Genomic DNA, 18,697 nt, shown 5'->3' on the forward strand with positions numbered 1-18,697 from the left:
AGAACTATGTGAACCGTACTCCTGCTAACCAGTGGTGACGAGTTGTGCTCCTCTTCAAATATGATGAAATTGGCATACCCCTGGTTGGCAAATCTAACTTACACATAAGTGACTAGAATATTGTACCAAAGTGTACCCAGCGCCTGTAAGTTAACTGTCACAAATGGATTGCAGCACCTATTGTGCCATCCACTATACTGACAATTTAAACATGACTGCAGGCCTACCATTAGTAACCTGGCTGTGCAGGTTTGAACTGCAAATTCGATCTGTCAAAATAATTCCTTTTGACAGGCCTAAACTTTCCTTTTAAATATTAATAAGACACTCCTAAGTAGGCCTTATTGCCCATGAGGAAGTGTGCATGGTATTTAAAAGTAAGACATTTTTCTACATATTACAGAAATCTAACTGTTAGAAAGTTACCGTTACCCTGCCAAAATTCCCAGGAAGCTGAATCTGCATTTTACTCTCCAGCTTTTGCCAACTAGTAATTAGCATTCAAAAAGAGTTGAATGAGGTGTGAGCTTGCTCCTAGAAGCAAATAACCTGTCCTGAAATGGCAGATATGACTCATCTAAACTTGACAGAATATGCATAGGGTGCAGGGATGACCCTTTTTGACATGAAAGTGTCAAGTCGTGTTTGAATGCCACATCCTGCTTGGTACGTCTGCCAGAATGTTTCACAAAACACTTAAGGCACATTTCAAATAGGGCTCCCCGTCACAGGCAAATGTTAGCTGACACATAGGCTGGGCCATTTTTCTGTCCCACCAGCCAGTCGGGCTCCAATCACAGTGGCCCACCTTGGATATTAGTGTCATAGCCTGTTTAACAAGTCTGTTGGGTTTACATAAAACATTTCGGATGCACTTAAAAGGGCAAAGGCAGGATGCCAAAACAATCCATTTGTACCCATGCCTGGTTGCTTACAACTCAGCTTTGTTCTACCAGACCTCGGTCTCTTAAGCTGTTGAGGGAAAAGCAACAGCATCAAACTGTATTTTGGTGTTAGATGTGAGAGTCCACAAGGATGCATCAAACACACAGAAGGTGATGAGAGGAATGTTTGCAATTTGTCCAACCACTTTCAATCGCTTGGGGTAGCATCCCAATCCATCGTTCTTTTGCTCTTTTCTAAAGAGGAATATGCATACAGAATATCTATAAGAAAAACTACCCAAGAGTCAATATCCGAAAAAAAATTAAAACATGCAAATCAAGAACCCGGTTCTCACCTACCAATTATACTTGATAAAAGACAAAGCTTCAGTCTTCCTGATTCATTCTATTTACTTTGAAAAACCCTATTGCCCTGCCAACCTTTTAATATAAAAAGGAGAAAGAAATATCAAAGACCATCTAGTTAGAGACTACACAGAACCCACAACCAGAGACTGATGGAATTTGGAACCTGTTCAAGGAGATCATAAACGGTAAATGTTCCCAAACTATAAGGGCACATGATTTCAACACATGGGCTAGAAGGCTATTCATACGATATTTTCGAATTGCAAATGCAAGAATGTCACATATGGGTACTTGACCCTTGCAATAAACTTTACAAGGGAAAACTAATCAAAAATGAGAAAGAGGATTAGCAAGAGTCCTGCATTTGTTACAAATTACCGTGGCAGTTTTGGTTGAACACTTTATTGAACCTCCCCATGATGAGAACAAAATCACATGGACAGTGTTGGATGTAGTACGAGCCGACCACATAGGAGGAGGAGGAGGCACAGATCGACTGCCACTTACGAAGGTTATCCTTATGTTCCTCAAATCTGACATCATTAACTCAGGTATGAATGAGCTATCTGAAATCACTGTATCTTCTTAAGAGTTTTTTTTTAACTTGTAAGGACGTGACACTAGCCTTGTATTTTGTCCAATTTGAACTGCACTCCCATCATCCTAGCTCAGTTGACCAGTGACAGCACTAAAAATGTTCAACAGATGCCATTTTCATGAAACTTCAGGCACTTTACATTTTAGCTAATAAATTGAAACACTGTCAATAAAGTTCTCATGTCATTTGTTTTTAAGAATGTGACTCTAGCCCTGTTTTGCTTGGCCTGAACTACCTTTCCAATGATCCCAGATCAGGCTACAAGGGACAATGTGTTTAAACATTCCCAGTAAAGACGTATCTATGATATTAAACTACACTTTGCATGATTGCAGATCAGATCACAAGATATATGACTTGTAAACAATCCCAGTAGGATGCAATCTGTGGCACACCACATCGCTCAGAATAATTTGGGACAACTGTGATCTAATTTCAATAACATGTTTAATTTACACTCACAATAAATTACCCACCTGTACTTGGATACTTAAAAGTACATTTTCCATCATGCCTTCGTTATGTAAGGAAATCTTCATAAATAATCACATTTAATTCCCTCCTAATCTAATCCAGGCCATCAGGTAAGCCCAACTGATGTCCAGGGTAGCATTGTATTTAAATTGCTAACTAAGAGCTCATCCAATCCTTTCACCTAGAGCGATCTCAAAGAAATCTTTCCATTCAAGGATAAGGTTGGAAAAAGGTGCACTTACCACACAGTATCTTGACACTTTTTTTTAAACACAAAGAGCTGCTGTGTAAAACCTTTGTAATAATCAATGATATGTTTTTTTTTTTTTAGCTCAAATACATATGAAATACTCCAGCAAGGTACGTGCTCCAGGCAATGGGTGATAGCACAATAGTTCACATTTTTGTGTCACTTTTTGTTGACACATATTTAATTATTCCTCACAATTGGTGCCCAAAAGAACCAGAATCCTGTGGATCCTTGCACCACTACTCCATCAGAATGTTTTAGCAGAGTTTCCATTCATCTTAAGTAACTTTTAAGGCCTTCTTTTCCCTCCCTCTGCTGGCTCCCTTCCCACTCAAACACCCCTTTTTCTTCTGGAGTGGCAACACTGTAGAAAAAGAAAAGTGCATCACACAAGGTCCCTGTCCTAAAGGGAACCTTCAAATTAAAAAGGGTCAAAACGTCTTGACACCATCTCAAGTAAAAAAAGGACCCTTAAAAGAACAAAACTTAGCAGGACAAGGCCTTTAAATCCTATAAAACTACTCAGAAAGATCCTGAAATACAATGCATCCACACCCTTGAAACACTGCACTAGTAGTGGGGTTGAATGAGTTCAGATCTTGATCCAGTCATATCCCCATGTAGAAGATCATCTACTGGGCTGTTATCCCAATTTTTCCTGTTTGGAGAAATGTTTTTTGGGTATACAAAAATGATAAGAAATATTGTGTTGTATAGATTATTTTTTTGTGACAAGCTTGGAGTTTAAACTCGCTGATAATGCTTTTTCCTCTTTTTCTACTTGCAGTTCTACCACTGGTGAAAACTCGACATATTGCTTTTCTTTGTGTTTGGAGCATGGGAAAATGGTATTGGTTAAAATGAAAGCAATATTCTCTCGCTTTTTTCAAAACAGTATACTGTATGTGGGGAAAACAAACTATAAACGCAAGTGAAAGAAATTGTGTTCATTTGTTTGCTTGATACAAAAGATTTACGCTGGTTGTACACGCAATTTATAGAAATTACAGCAAAGGATGCATTCTTTATTGTACTTTGCTAATGGGGACCAGCCTCTTCTCTGCTTATTAAGGACACAACCACATTTGTAGGGTCAAGTCTGCGAGAGCATGCACTAGTGTATGCGTCTTGCTAGCGAGACACTAATGTTTACAAAAAAAGCTTGGAGCCCCCGTTTCTTCCCATTTGTCTGCTTTACCACCACTCTTCTGTGCAGCCTTCTTCGTTGGCCAGTGCAACTGAAAAATTACTTCCGATGCTTGCTGTGGAGCAGGGACCAAAGCACAGGATGATTCAACTTAATCAGAGCCATTCCGCTGCTCCCAACGTGCTATTTCTTGCCCCTTCCCACTCTCCCTTCCTGCTGCTCCGTCCATAGCACTTGCATGTATTTCAAGTCGCTCTCCGCCACTCTGCATTCTTACTTGTCCTACCCACCCACCACCCTCCTCCTGTGGTCGCTTGCTACCTCCTGTGCCCCCGTGGCTGCTTGCCCCATACTCTCCCACCATCATGGGGTATTGCTTGCTCATTACCTCCCCCTTCCTGCTGCCCGTCATCTTGCTTGCCCTTCCTCCATCCCTCGTATTCCTTGTTAGATAAACCGTCAGCCATGGAGCTTAATGAAACACAGGATGGATTTATTTTTGTCTTTAATGTTACAAAATTGCTTAAGCACGCAATAAAAGAAAATAATGTTGCTAGGAGGCCCCCGCCTTCAATGGAGTGTGTTTATTTAATGACGCTAGTAAAAGAAAATAGGTGAAACATTAAAGGCACGTGAGATAAATCATGTGCAGTTGGACAAGGTCATTCAGCTGTTCTTTATCGTTAATCTTCTAGGGTGCAAAAGGATATAAATGACTTCCTCCCCAACCAAGGGTGGTAAGCAAGACCTGATCAAGGCAAAAAAGAGCCGAGAAAAAAGGTATGTGCAGTCCGGAACCTGGGGTTTCGATAAAGAAATAGTAATGAAGTTGGTTTCTGCCAGAAGGAATCAACTCTTAACAGGGCCAGGGTATAAACAGTTCAGTGGTTGGCAGGAAAGTCACCAAAATCTAAGTGGTGCAGTAGCAATCCCTTGCTTGCTAGTGTCATTACCGCAGCATGCAGACTTTACGGTACGTTTAACAATGTTCAAGATTTACTTATGGTAAAACATTGACAATTAGTCCTGCACTACAGTTCAGAGATAAGTACAGTTCCTAAAGAACGAGTTACTTACCTTCGGTAACGACTTTTCTGGTGGATACATTAGCTACCTGTGGATTCCTCACCTAATGAATAGAGTTACCTAATGAATACTCCCATGGCGCCAGCATTCGACGGAATGCTGGCGCCATGGGAGTATTCATTAGGTAACTCTATTCATTAGGTGAGGAATCCACAGGTAGTTGTATCCATCAGAAAATTCAATACATAAATGCAATTACAGAACAATGGAATACAATAAAATAAAATGCAATACACAGGTTTTCATTTAGATCATACAATTGTAACTGGAAAATCTGTAACAGCGATAATGGTAGTTTTTAGGTCGAAGTCTACCAGACAGTACAGTTGTCTGGTTTGCAAAGACTTCTTGGGGACATTCAGAAAGCTTCTCTGAACACATTCCACCAATTGCTTACCTTTCTGCTTTGTGGTTTTTAACTCAATGCCCCTCACGGCTCTCCACTCTGCATCTATCCACTTTACACCACTCCCCTGTACTACTGCACAACACTATGCCACTCTCCCACACTCCATGACACTGCACTCCACTCCATACTTCGCCACTCAATTCTGTGCCACTCCACATCAGCCTACGTGACTATGCCACTCCACTCCATCCCACTCTCCTCTATGCCACTACCTTTTAGCCATGTGGAACAGCAGCCATTCTGGTGTACAACATGGGTAAAACACATTGGCAAAGCCAATAGCTCTTTCATAGATGCAACCTACTGGCTTTGCCAATGTTTGTTTTAAGGCTGCAGGCAGCATTGCACCTCGGTCCTTGCTCAGCCCTGCATCACTAGACAGTACACAGTGCTCTCAACCTAAGACTACCATGCCCTCCCACAGTCCCTGCACCCGGACTGTGGCAATCACCCATGCGGTAAATAGCAACGGAAAATGTAGCTCTTAATGTAATGTTATAATTGTGTAATACAGTGCCTTTCGTTACTAATGTTTATTTAAAATTCTCACTTGATCCCTTATTGTACACATTTGTATGTAGAATGTAATTAAACTGTTAAAACAACGAAAAAAGGGATTGTTTAGAAAGACAAATTAATAATCAAAGAGAATGGCTTGCCATTGCTAAAACGTCGATTGCTCCTTCAAGAAATAATAAGCACCGATGTGAATTGGGCAATGGGCATACTGCAGTTTGGGGTTCAGCATTAATAACAATGGCTTTCAGTACGACACAAAACGTAATCTGAGATAGTATGAAAGTCTTTGCAAGAAAATAAACCAAGCAAAGCCCACAGGCAGAAACGATTAATTTAAGTACACCATCAAATGACAGGCCATCCACTGTTCTAGACTGTTTCTAATGTCTGTACAAAAGGCTAACAATCTTCTAGAAAACTAGAGCTCAGAAATAGCTCTGGCTAACCTGGAGACACCTGCACGTTGAAAGTATATAAAACATTCTACTGACTCACAGTGTGAGTATTTCGAATTTTATCGATAAAGGGGTCAAAACAAGATCTTTAACTGGATCAAAGGCTGAGTCAGCCTTGTTTACAGTTGTAAAGTTCCCTGGTTCCAAGCGAGAGTAGTATATTGAGTGCTGTCCCCCTTCCCCCCACTACATTCTGGTTCAGAAGCCCTGTTAACCCGTTATAAATCTGGGGCTAAAAGTATTGCAAATAAAAAACACAATTGATCTTCTACTTAGGTATGGAACCCAGGAACCTCACAGCTCTGCATGTTGTAATTTAAAAATGCAACATGCTCGAGGAATGGCATCTTGCCCATGCCCCTCCCCCACCGCCCCACACACACAGAGTAATAGTAGGCACATAAAAACAATAACTACCTAGTCAGTAAACCTAGATGAGTCGGTATGTTCCTATGGGAAATTTTCTTAGTAGACTATTGTGGATGAGCTTTACTAACGTCTGATATAAAGGACATCCTCAATCCAATCAATACCATGTAAAAAAATATTTTACCAATGCTACTTTATACGCTTTTGTTCTATAAACGAGGTTCGGTCCTTTACAGGTGAATCTGAGACACAGAATCCCATGAGCTGCCAGGTATGATGCAAGAGACCCCAACTGTTTGGAATTCATATCTCCTCCAGCTCCATGAGTAAGAATAACTCCATACAACGGGGCTTGCTGCTTGACTGGGATGGAATAGACTGCATCGAGATATTTCAATCCGAAAATCAGTTTTACTTGTTCCTAAATCACAAAAGAACATGTCATAAGAAAAGAAAAACACAAGGCACACAATACACTGCAGAATTAAAATTAGGCAATTAGTCAAAAAACAAAAACATAGATTAAACGTCGACAATGCCATCATATCTGCAAACGTTCCATAAAAGCAACCATACTGTGAATGTTCCCTGCCACCTTTCTTATACAGTTCCACAAATTAAACACATTCTCATTCCTATCCCAGACAGAGCTTGTAAAACAGCCCTCTAAAAATGTGCAAATCAATGTAGATGAAAGCTGCTCAAGTAGCTTTTATCTATATTATTAAAATCAAACAGTGGGCTCTCTCTCAATTATATGACGGCAAGTTTATTTTCTATTAAAGACGCAGATGCCAAGATTGTAACTTCTTTAGAGTTAAACTTCCGGCTTCAAAGAAAACCAACTCACATAATGGCACAGCTTAGATGTCAAACAACACTTCAAATAACAGCTGTGTTGAGTAAGCACCACACATTTTCGTGTCACAGCACATCACAAATCCCCTTGCAGGCTATCCTATATTTATTATAGCTAGCCCTGAGACATCATCTTCAATAGAATATGCAGCAAAACCAGCTCAGTAAATTAAAATCCGGGCATCAGTAGAACCCATCTTTCTCTGAGGTGAAATCAACAGGCTCTTGAAATTACTGCAGCCAACAGGTTCAGTAGCTCCTAGCGGGTCCATTATTATTGTAAAATCAAACTAGAATAGAACACAGAGAATTCAGGTCGCAACAGGGCAGGATAATCCTTTTCTGAATCTGTAAATTTAATCTAAACCTTCTGTCACATTAATGTCACACCCCGTTCGTAGGGCCACGGGGCAGAGTGGCTACTCGGCCCTAAATGTGCTGGCTGAGGTCTTTTGCCATTGGTGTCTGGGGGTTCTTACTACTATGGTTTGTCTTTTTAGAAATGAAAGTGCTTTATAATCTTGCAGTAGTACTAAGGACTAAACAATTCAATCCAATATAAAGGATAGCGATCCTGGTCACGACTCTCCCTTGTAGTAAGCACTACACTGCTAATACCCCCTTATGATATATGTCACCCAGGTGACCCATGATAATTTTCTCCCCCCAGCAATTATGGTAGAAGCATGAATAAGGCTCAGATATACATTCTGTGCCCCATCAGTCAAACGTGCAATCACTTCATTACAAAAAACTCTTACTCCTTGTGGTGTTGTGGCTTGGAAGTTAGTTTCTGAGTCTTTCATGCTCAGGTACAGCATACCCAGGGGCTAAGCTTTTCCCCATAGGCCCAGGGACATTGAAAGCTTTCCTCGGATGCCAGTGTGGAGGCTTGGCACAGTCTGTGGCTCTCCTCACTCAACCGTCTGTGTTCAGTGCAGCCTCGATTGGTGGCCTTGGCACCTCACACAGGTGCCGGCTCAGATGTTGTAGCCCTGTCTGGCTGGTTAGGTAGATGCAGCATTGAATGGGCTGCTGGACGATGTCAGAGCAGCTATATGACCGTTGTAGATATAGAAAATAAAAGGGAAGAGAGTTCATAGGAATAGGCGCTCACAGTAAATCAACAAGTTATTCTGTAAGTCTATTATTCATGGGCACGGTGCTCCTGGCAGGAGGGTCCTCCCCACTCCTCCTTGGCTTCTCAAAGAAAAACACAGCATACACAAATGGACACCAAGGCACTCGTGAAGAAAAAGTCCGTGTTGGGATATAGTATGGTCCTTTTCAAGCAATCAAATGTACTGAAGACCGGGAAGTTCTATCATAAATCCAAGTTATTCTTAAGGTGTGATTTCCTTGTATTGGTGAACAGACAAACAGCCAACGCGTGTTTCGTCTTATGAGAAGGTAATCTCATTGACTTCCTCAGGGCTTGGAAAATAATTTATTTAGTACTAATGACGTTGCGGAAGTATTCCAAAAAATGCTCCATCTTGTTCCATGCCAAACCAGGGGTACCCAAAAGAGGGGCCTGTAAGCCACAATCTCAGTGACACAGGTAAAAAGGTCTGGTCACACTATCATACTTAAAACACAATATACTGCCACTCCTGCTTTTTATGCTATACTAGAACAAGTTGACCAGTCTTATGTGAACCAAAGAGGTGCTGAATGTGCCCCTCTGAGTCACATGACAGGTCCGACCCTTGCATAGTCAGAGACCGCCCTAGGCCTCTGTACACTTGCTTAGATTAGATCTGACATTAGGGCAAAAATAAAAGTCAGTATAACACATACAAACTCATTCACCACTTAGGACAGGGGAACACACGTATATCATGCAGGGGACATTCACATCTCAATAGTGAGTGAGCTTATACATTCTATTACAAGACTAGAGATAATTATAACAGTTTAAAGCCTGTCAGTCATACTGATTGACAAGTGCCATCTTCTTGTAATAAAACATTCTCACTATAGAGTCACAAGACTATCTACCCCATTTATAATGTGCTCCAACCACCTTGAAGCCAAGAAAGCCCCGGACACCACTTTCCTTTAGTCTAAGGCACAGGTCTTCAAACTAGGGGGGTGGGCCCGCCTAGGGGGTCCTCAAGTGATCCCAGGGGGGCACCAGGCTCTGGTAATAGAAGCATTACGCAGATAACAGTGTTTTCTTTTAAGCAGAACAGAATTTATTGCATTTAAAAAAAAAATGTTTAAATACGCCTAGACATATTTGCCAATTTATTAGAATAATTGTAAAAATTCTGGAGGGGTGGCCTGATGATTTTTTTTTTCCACTTGGGGGAGTGCGTGGGGCAGCATAAAAAAGTTTCAAACCTCTGGTCTAAGGGGGTCACAAACTACAAACACAGCAATAACTCCCCCAGCAACTAACCAGAAAACTCAGAACACCAAAGTTGTGGAAGATACAGGATTAAACGCATTTCTGAATGGAATCATGTTATGATGCACAGACAGGCCTGACAAAGCAGTCAGTGATGTGTAACATCTTAATCACACAGAGTTTGGTACTATGGTAAATGCCAGGATGAAATATAGAAGCGACAAAACATGTTGTGTGTCTGGTAATATAAAACAAGACCTTTTCTGGCAAAAAAGCTCTATCAACCTCGAGAGCTTAACAATCTGACACTGTTCCTAAAGAGCCAGTCATAAGACTGGGTAATTTACCAGACAACTGGCTCAAAGACAAGCCTTCACTGTCTGGCCATTGTAAAATGAAATTAAGGAAAAATACAGATTAAAAAAAAGATGTCATAAAATAGTAGCATTATTGCATAGTTTGTCAATGCATTTGTTCAAATGTACCAAGCATGTGCTAAAAACTTAGAAATAGGCAATGTGATAGGTGGACTTCACTTAAGAGTAACAGAATAATAATGCTTTAGAAACTTGTAAGTAATAGGTTTGCCAAGGTGATCTTCCAAGTACGTTTATTGTAATACAAGTTAGATGAAGCAATATGTTAACATGGTTTCTTCTTCGTGTCCTTGTTCTAACCGCATTCCTTGCATTCCACATTCCAAATCCCAACAACATCTCACTCACATGTACATCCAGACTACCACACATCCTGCTTCCTTCTAACAGAACTACAAAATCCCTCTGATGCCACCAGAAGAACCACAGTAACAATGGAACACATCTGTGTATACCAAAACAATGTTAAAATTTAACTCGACACATTATTCTGATAGTGAACTAGTAATAGTCATAATCTCAAACTAACACCTATCACCATCCACCACTTCTTCCCTTATAAAGGGTACACTCTCCGCAACTATGCCCAATTACTTGTCCCCAACATCCAAGAACGCATTTCCATCATCATCATTTTTCATTGCTAACTCTTGCACCTCCCATTTACATAAATACACTGTACCCATGCTCCATACTCTTCCACCCTGAATACACACTGCAGTTCTCAGGATTTCCAAAACCCACTGTGGATAAGACCATAATGAATGTCCTTTAGATACAATTCCCAGCTTCCTAATTCAAACCAAACTTCCCACTGCTAGCCCAGAATTGTTCTTTCTTTCCTATGAAATTTCAACATGTGGTTTACTCTTCTCTTTAAATTTTTTCACTTGCTGCTTCATCTCTATATCACTATTCATCTCATGTTTCACCTGCTGGTGTTTCAGTAACCACCAAGGTACCAGTGTAGTCATGGTATTTCCTCCTCTTAACAATGCAAAAGGGCTCCTGCCAGTTACAGAATTAAGATTTACCCTATAATATAGTGATGTGGCATGCAAAGTCCTCCTCCAACACAACCATGACTTGAGAGTTAAATGGATTGACTCTTTTACAATTCTGTTGAAACCTCTCCACCTGACCTTTTGACTCGGGTCATACAATGCAATAGGTGTACGTATAATGCCTGATGACATCAAAAACTCCTTCATCTTCCTTGAAATGAGCAGCACCCCATCATCCGTAACCATCCTTTCAGAAGAAATTTCCTCACAAATACCATATCATGATCCTTTGTCATCACCTTTGCCCACTCTTCCCAATATGCAACTCCTCCATGTGCTGCAAAACATCCCTACACACACTCAAACGTGGCAGGAACTTCACATTCCTCGTCCATTTTCATCTCCAGTTAGTCTCATCCAAAGGCAACCTAGAAAATCTGTTGGCTTGTCTATTCAACTTACCAGAAACATGTGCAACTGAATAATGGTAAGCTTCTCATTTTAGACGCTACTATTGCCAACCTTGGTGACCTAGTTCCTCCCACCTCGTGGTGCCAAACAAGGTTTATGATCAGTTCTAAGCAAATACTTTGTGCCACACAAATAAATCTTGAAATGGTCTGTGGCCTAAGTACATGCTAATGATTCACTTTCGATCACGGAACAATTATTTTCAGCTGACCCAAGAACACATGAACCATCCGCCACAACCCAATCCTCTGATTCATTCCTTTGTTCCAACACCACTCCCAAACCATAACTACTAGCATCCACCACTACCAACATTTTTCCCATTGATGAGTGTTTTCAAACAGTTCATGTATGATTTCTATATTTAGAATTTTAAAACTATATTCTTGCTCATTATTACGTACATACTTTATCTGGCACAAAATTCTTCTAACCTCAAAAAGTTTCTTAACTAAACCTTATCGGAAGGTACAGGGGCATCAACAATTGCTTTTGCATGATAATACTTTAGTGTAATTCCAATACTTGAAATTCTCTGCCATAAATACTCCACTTCCGATTTACAAACTTACATTTACTTTCCTCCACCGTTAACTCAGCTACAGACAACACTTTTTAAGGTTCACATCAACTGTTTCAATATCCTTTTAAAAAACCAACACATCATCTTGAAACACTCCGACCCCTTCCGTGCCTCTTAATGTCTCATTCTTAAACCTCTGGAATACAGCTGAAGCACTGGCCAATCCAAATGGCATGTGTTTATACTGGAATGCTCCTTCCAGAGTAATCAGTACAGTGAAGTGTTTAGAATCTCCTGTAGTTTGACCTAATGATACGCGCTGGTTAAATCAATGGTGGAAAACGCAGCAGCACCGGACATTAATGCTATTAATTCTTGCAGATTAAGTAATGGATAACTATCTATCCATACGGCAACATTCAAACACCGAAGATCCACACATAATCTTGGTTCTCCCAAACTCTTCAGTGAAATGACAATGGGCAGCAACCAATCTAAACATTTAATTGGCTCAATTGTGAGCATAACTCCTGTAATATCTCCTTTTTTTGTCCCATAAAATAAAGGTACATTCCAAACTGTCTGCCGTACAGGTCTCACATTCTCCGGTACAATGATTGTGTTTGTAATTTTTGTACCTACCTAAATCCCCTCTCAAAAACCTTCTTGAACTCCTCACTCAGAGTAGCATACCTCCCAACCTCACATTCATTCAATCCAATGGCATACACAGACATTTGCCCTCAGTTCTAATTGCATTTCAAGCACTTTTTGATAGGGCAAACCCCAAATTTCCACACTTTCTTCTGCACAAAAAATTGTATGGGGCTTATTCAAATCCAGAGTATTTACCCAAAGGTATGAAGGCTCTGGAAAAATATTTAATCACATTCTGTGCTAACTTAATTCCATGCGGAACCCGTAATGAATCCTGAATATTGAATAATCAATTATAATACATAGATAATGTTAGACCTGACAGCCTTAGGGTGGTCACCCCTAACTTTTTGCCTGCCTCCCTCCACTTTTTGGACACCGTTTTTGCTAGTTTTTAGACTCTGTGCACTTTACCACTGCTAATCAGTGCTAAAGTGCAGATGCGCTCTCCCTTTAAACATGGTTTACATTGGATCATACCCAATTGGACTATTTAATTTACTTCACTATATGTGCACAGGGCCTGTATATTAAATGCTACTAGTAGGCCTGCAGCACTGATTGTGCCACTCACTTAAGTAGCCCCTTAACCTTGTCTCAGGCCTGCCATTGCAAGGCCTGTGTGTGCAGTTTCACTGCCAATTTGACTTGCCATTTAAAAGTACTTGCCAAGTCTGAACCTTTTTTAACCATGATAAATAGTGCTATGCCAAATCTATGACACCTGAGTTGGGTGTCGACTGAATATGCTCCTCGATGGTCTCTGCACAATGATTAGATATGTTTTTTTCTAAGTATTCTTCTTTACAGCAAGGTCTTTGTGCAGTAATTATACGTGAAATACAAGGAGCTGAGACGGACAACTATTCTTGGTGTAGAGGACGGTGGAGTGGGGCGGTTGAGAGTCAACAGTGTTTGTATTCCCCCACTGATGAATGGTGAAAGTGGACTCATTATGTGAAATTTAAAAAGCAACCTTATCCCTGTTCTCTACCCATAGATCAGAGACTGGGAGCTAATTTGATGGCACAGGGCTCTTCCTAACTATTTAGATGAATTTGAAAAACAAGTGGACTCTATGGTAAGCCCTGCGGACAACATTGGTATTATTATTACAAAAGATCACTGTTAACCACCATTTTTGTCTCTTCTATTTTCACATATATTATACTTGGGTGAAATAAAATGAGTTGTGCACGTGGAGGATAAATCACATATGACACAAAAAAATAATCAAAGACAATCTATAGATAGGATTATAATAGCCTACTAATCTGTTTTGTCTTGCCCATATAGAAGTGATCCGTCTTTGGACTATTGTGAAGCAAGAAATATTGTATGGATAAGAATAATGATTTGCGATGATTGGTGAGCTCGTGTCTGTTTGCTGGATGCAGGCGAGTGGTGAGGGTTTACGATGGGGAGAGGAGTAAGTGAATTTTCTCTAGGAAAGTACAGAGATAATTCATTGTGTGTAGCAAATTCCTCCATGTGATGCTCTTCATAAAGGGATTGGGGTATTCCCCTTTTTTGATTATACTCCGGTAATAACGGGAGGTTGTGGTTAAATGGGATGCATTCCTAAAGGAGGTTTTTGGGTTTATAAGGATCTTGGGAATTTATGTATTTTTGTTTGTTTGTTTTTGTATAGATTTGACAATTTTATGTTGGGAGAATATTCAATTGTCCTGAAGAAGGTGGTGGAAGGACTTTGAAAGATCACCGAAACGCATAGATGCAAACTGGATTGTTGGATCCATTGGAACAGGCTTAAAACTGAATAGGGATTGTGTGCACAAACAATTAGCCGGTGCATACCAAAATTGGGACAGCTCAAATATAATAGACTAGAATGGATGTCTTGTGTTTTGACTCCCTCATGTTGTGTTCTGTTTCCTAGATATATTGTTTTTATTAATTAGTTTTGTAGAAGTTTTCCGCTGGCCTTTTAATGGTTGTTTTTATCAAGTATTTATATGGGATTATTTTATTAAATAACTTTCAAGTATATTATTTTATTGAGATTGATCATTGGAGTGAATGAGTGGTTGACACAGTGTGTTGAGTGGTTGATAGCTTTGTGTTCCCACTGGGAATCTTCTCTTATCACTTAATCTCAAGGACATACCGCCTTCGCCAGGATTCCAAGAGCAGGGCAGAGCACACTTACCAAACAAGGTAGGCCATGGACATGCAGAAAGATACCTACTTTAGGGCCTGGAACCACCCGTGGCAAAACATACCTAAACCATTATCAAGCATTCCCCAAAGGGAGTTGGCTTACAAAGTGGTGTACAAATGTTACCTCAACCCCTAGCCGACTGCACCATATATATCCTTCATCAGCACCTTCATGCATGTCTGGTGGGACTGCGCACTTACCTAAACATTCTAGAAGGAAATGGTAGAACACATCAAGGGAACCCAAGGCTATCCCATCCCAGCTGACCCTCACATTATTCTCCCAGGAGATAAGACCGGGGACCATGGAGGGCATGTCAGTCTTTGACTGTACACTCACACAACATGGCTGGATCTGCCAAACAGACTGCCCTCTACTGGAAATAAAACGACCCACCGCCTGGGTCCTTTTGGTTCTATTAGATGTGGCAGGTTCTTGCCATGGAACAGCTAACACATAAGCTGCCTAGCACAAACAATAAATACGCTTGTATCTGGCAACCCCTCGTAGAATATATGATGCAGGTTCAACACAAATGCTTTACCCCATAAAAGCTCAGGACTCTCCAGCTCTTTATCCACTCCCGACTGAGCAATCCTGTGAGAGACGCCAATACAGTTGGCACAGCACAGACTCCAGCAGCAAAGGACTACACACTGTGTTTTCCTCGACTAGAAAAACAAATCCTCAGCAACCACTCCAAAGTCACCAGACCGGTTGACGAAATATTAATGGAGCGATAATGAATACCCGAAGGTCAATCGCATGACACAGCCATGACCGCTTGTTACGTCTCCCACACTAAACGAAACCTATCCTCCCTCTTCTTTTAAAGGCGATCAGTCCCTCATTTCTCATTGTTCCTACTAAGTTCACCTACCCAACACCGTATGCCCTTAGCCTCAATTATGCAAGCGGTTGGGGGGAGGGTATGTTCTAAGCTCTCTGTCTGTGATTCCTAATTGAACAAAATAAATGGGACACCAAGTGACATTAGCTGCTGGCCACCGGGGCTACCAACTGTACACATAACTATTTGTACCTTGGCATTGTCCCACAGTTCTGCTGAAAACTCTTTATCCTTTTATAATAATATATTTATTTATATACCTTTTTTTTTTTTTAAACAAACTGTGAAAAACAATCTGTGTAGAAAAGCATCAGCTCTTCCTTCCTGTCATACGAGGACCCTTTCTGCATTTCCGGGTGATAAATTGTAGTGTTGGTACTTTACGATTCGACAAGTTTGCTCTACTTTGATTAATTTTATGCCTTTTTAGTTGGAGCAGCCAACCCAACACCTTTGGCCAATTGGGTTTCTGCCCTTCTTAATGACTAGATCTACTGACACATTTGTGAGGGCACCTATCAGTTCCCTGTGAACCGTGAGCCTGCTCTCTCTCTTCCTGGGATTCCACCTCATTCCTTATGATGCCCTGCTCATTGTTATGAGTCAAAACTCTATCCACTTTCCCCATGTGAACCAATATTGATATATTTATATCTGTTCTGGAAAAAAAATACGACACAAACTAAGCCACTGAATAGTTTGTTTTATGGGCACTTTTCTGTTCACAATTGTGTGTGATTTACTTGTAACAGCGAACACAAAAGTTCACAATATTCACGTTTTGTCAATTTATTTTAGCTTTTAATAAATCAGGTACTACTCTTTCTGGTACATAGCCCTGTGTTTGTTCCAATGTATTTCACACTGCTGTCTAATGGTATCCTTTGAGCTTTTTTTGAATTAGCATTAATTGTGCTTCAGAACTGAACTTTTTTCTAAAGTATTTATAGGAGCCACTATTTTTGTATCAGGTCAGCAGACAGACCCAAGTCGATGCAAAAAAGACTCCACTGTACAACAGAGCTCTTACTGTCTCACTTAGAAGCAATGTTGGTCCTGACTCACCACAAGCAAACAAGAAAAGGCCCAAATTATGATCAACAGCATAAAGTAAACATACTAGCTATGGCACACTGAAAAAAGAATACTAGCTGACTAAAGCACCAAAGAAAAGGACGTCTTAGGGCAAGCTTTAGTTTTTGGAGTTTGATGGTCCAACATGACATTATGATGGTGTTATTCTGCACTGCCACAGCTAAATTTTTCAGTGAATCTTTGGCATCCATGCTGAATGACAATATGTGTTTTTTTAAACTAGGGGATTAACAGTAAAGAGATATGTCATACTCAAGTCTCTGACTATGTCATATCAGTAGTGGTCATTCTGAGACCCATGCAGCTTTATACACAAAAGCCCAGAGCTTCTCTGTCTATCCTAGAGACCAGAAATGGAGATATGTCAGCTGAATGCCTTAAGGCATGCTCTTTCTTAGTTCACACCTTCATACTATGTACAGTGCATTTAGATACAGAGGTAGTGAGTGAGTGACCAGGGAGGTCTTCTGCCACAGGAAGCATTTACAACTCATTTTTTGAATTTTTATAATTATTTATCATTTCTAGACTTGAATAAAGCTTGCAGTGTTGGTTATTTGTCTAAAGAAAAGCACTGTACTTCTGTGGTGTTTCTTAAGGAAGCCTGTTAAGTGATGTTTTTATTTTTCCAGTGCCCTCCTGAGAAGATCAATTGATAAAGGGTTTGAATTGGTATAAACCCAGAAACAAGTGTCTAATTCACTTGTTGGCACCTCCTTCAACTTGAGTGCTCAGAATGAACAGTGTATGCAGATTCTTAAACTTCTGTGGGTGGTTACTCCTGCAGACAAGGAAAATGTGCATGTAGCACTATGCTACCATGGAAAAAACGAAAGTATGCTGCATTTTCTGCAGTTTTAAGATTTGAGTTTGGAACATGAGTGTTGTAAAGGGAAGGATAGAGAGTGCAATTCGAAAGACAGTTTGCATACAAACATTCATAACTTGGGGTAATTTATATAATCTTCCTAATGGTTGTTGCATCCAATTTGTACACATAAACCAAACCAGGCTTTGTTAAGCGTGCAGGCTGGACATGAAAATGACTCAAACAGCTCCATATTTTGTGTGGTGTAGGATCGTGAATTTCTCCACCTAGTAAAGTGTGAAGGCTCATACGTTGAAATATAAATAGATTAAGTTTTACACTGGCATTGGTCATATGAACATAAATCAATTCATGTTTTAGATTTACAGCTATTTAAGTAGATTTGGATGCTTTACTGGGTCAAACACAGAATTCACTGACAACTATCTCAGCTTCAGAAAATAAGTCAAGAGCTAGCTCTTCCTACATGACCACTATACTCGCAACACAACAGTGTATAGCGCAACAGTATGTACAAGACATCACAATCAATGTGTGTGTATGTATGATATATCTATCTATCTATAAAGACATAATTATTGGTGTGTACATATATGGAGATATATGGGTCTATAGTTTATATAAGGATGGTAAAGTTAGGTATATTCGAGCACAAACACACATATGTATGTTATCTATGTATTTTTTTTTTTAATCTAGAAATATTTAAACAAAAAAAATCTTAACTACCCCATATTGAACAAGACACTTCTGGTTATACATTACACCCTTCAGTAGCTGATTGTATATAGAAAATATATTTTTTTTAAGTGACTTTCTCTGTATATGTTGCTGCTCCTTTCTGCAGTAGTTACATATATGTCAGATTACTGTCTATAAATATGAATAAAGGGAAAATTAATTCTAATCGAAGTGTATAACAATTTGTTTTGATAAAC

General features: G+C 40.0%; 1 protein-coding gene across 3 annotated transcripts in view; it reads right to left on the minus strand.

Annotated features, from left to right (window-relative positions):
* TEX30 (testis expressed 30) overlaps positions 1-18,697 on the minus strand; it is a 231,270-nt gene that overhangs the window by 198,095 nt on the left and 14,478 nt on the right. For 2 of the 3 annotated variants that reach the window (XM_069205190.1, XM_069205194.1), the window contains exon 2: positions 6,745-6,981. The exons of the other annotated variant lie outside the window; for it this stretch is intronic. In XM_069205190.1, coding sequence (XP_069061291.1) covers positions 6,745-6,981 — 237 coding nt within the window. The remainder of the gene's footprint in view (positions 1-6,744; positions 6,982-18,697) is intronic. 3 annotated transcript variants of the gene reach the window in all.

This window comes from Pleurodeles waltl, chromosome 8, assembly GCF_031143425.1.
Source record: "Pleurodeles waltl isolate 20211129_DDA chromosome 8, aPleWal1.hap1.20221129, whole genome shotgun sequence".
In the NCBI taxonomy this organism is placed as follows: Eukaryota; Metazoa; Chordata; class Amphibia; order Caudata; family Salamandridae; genus Pleurodeles; species Pleurodeles waltl.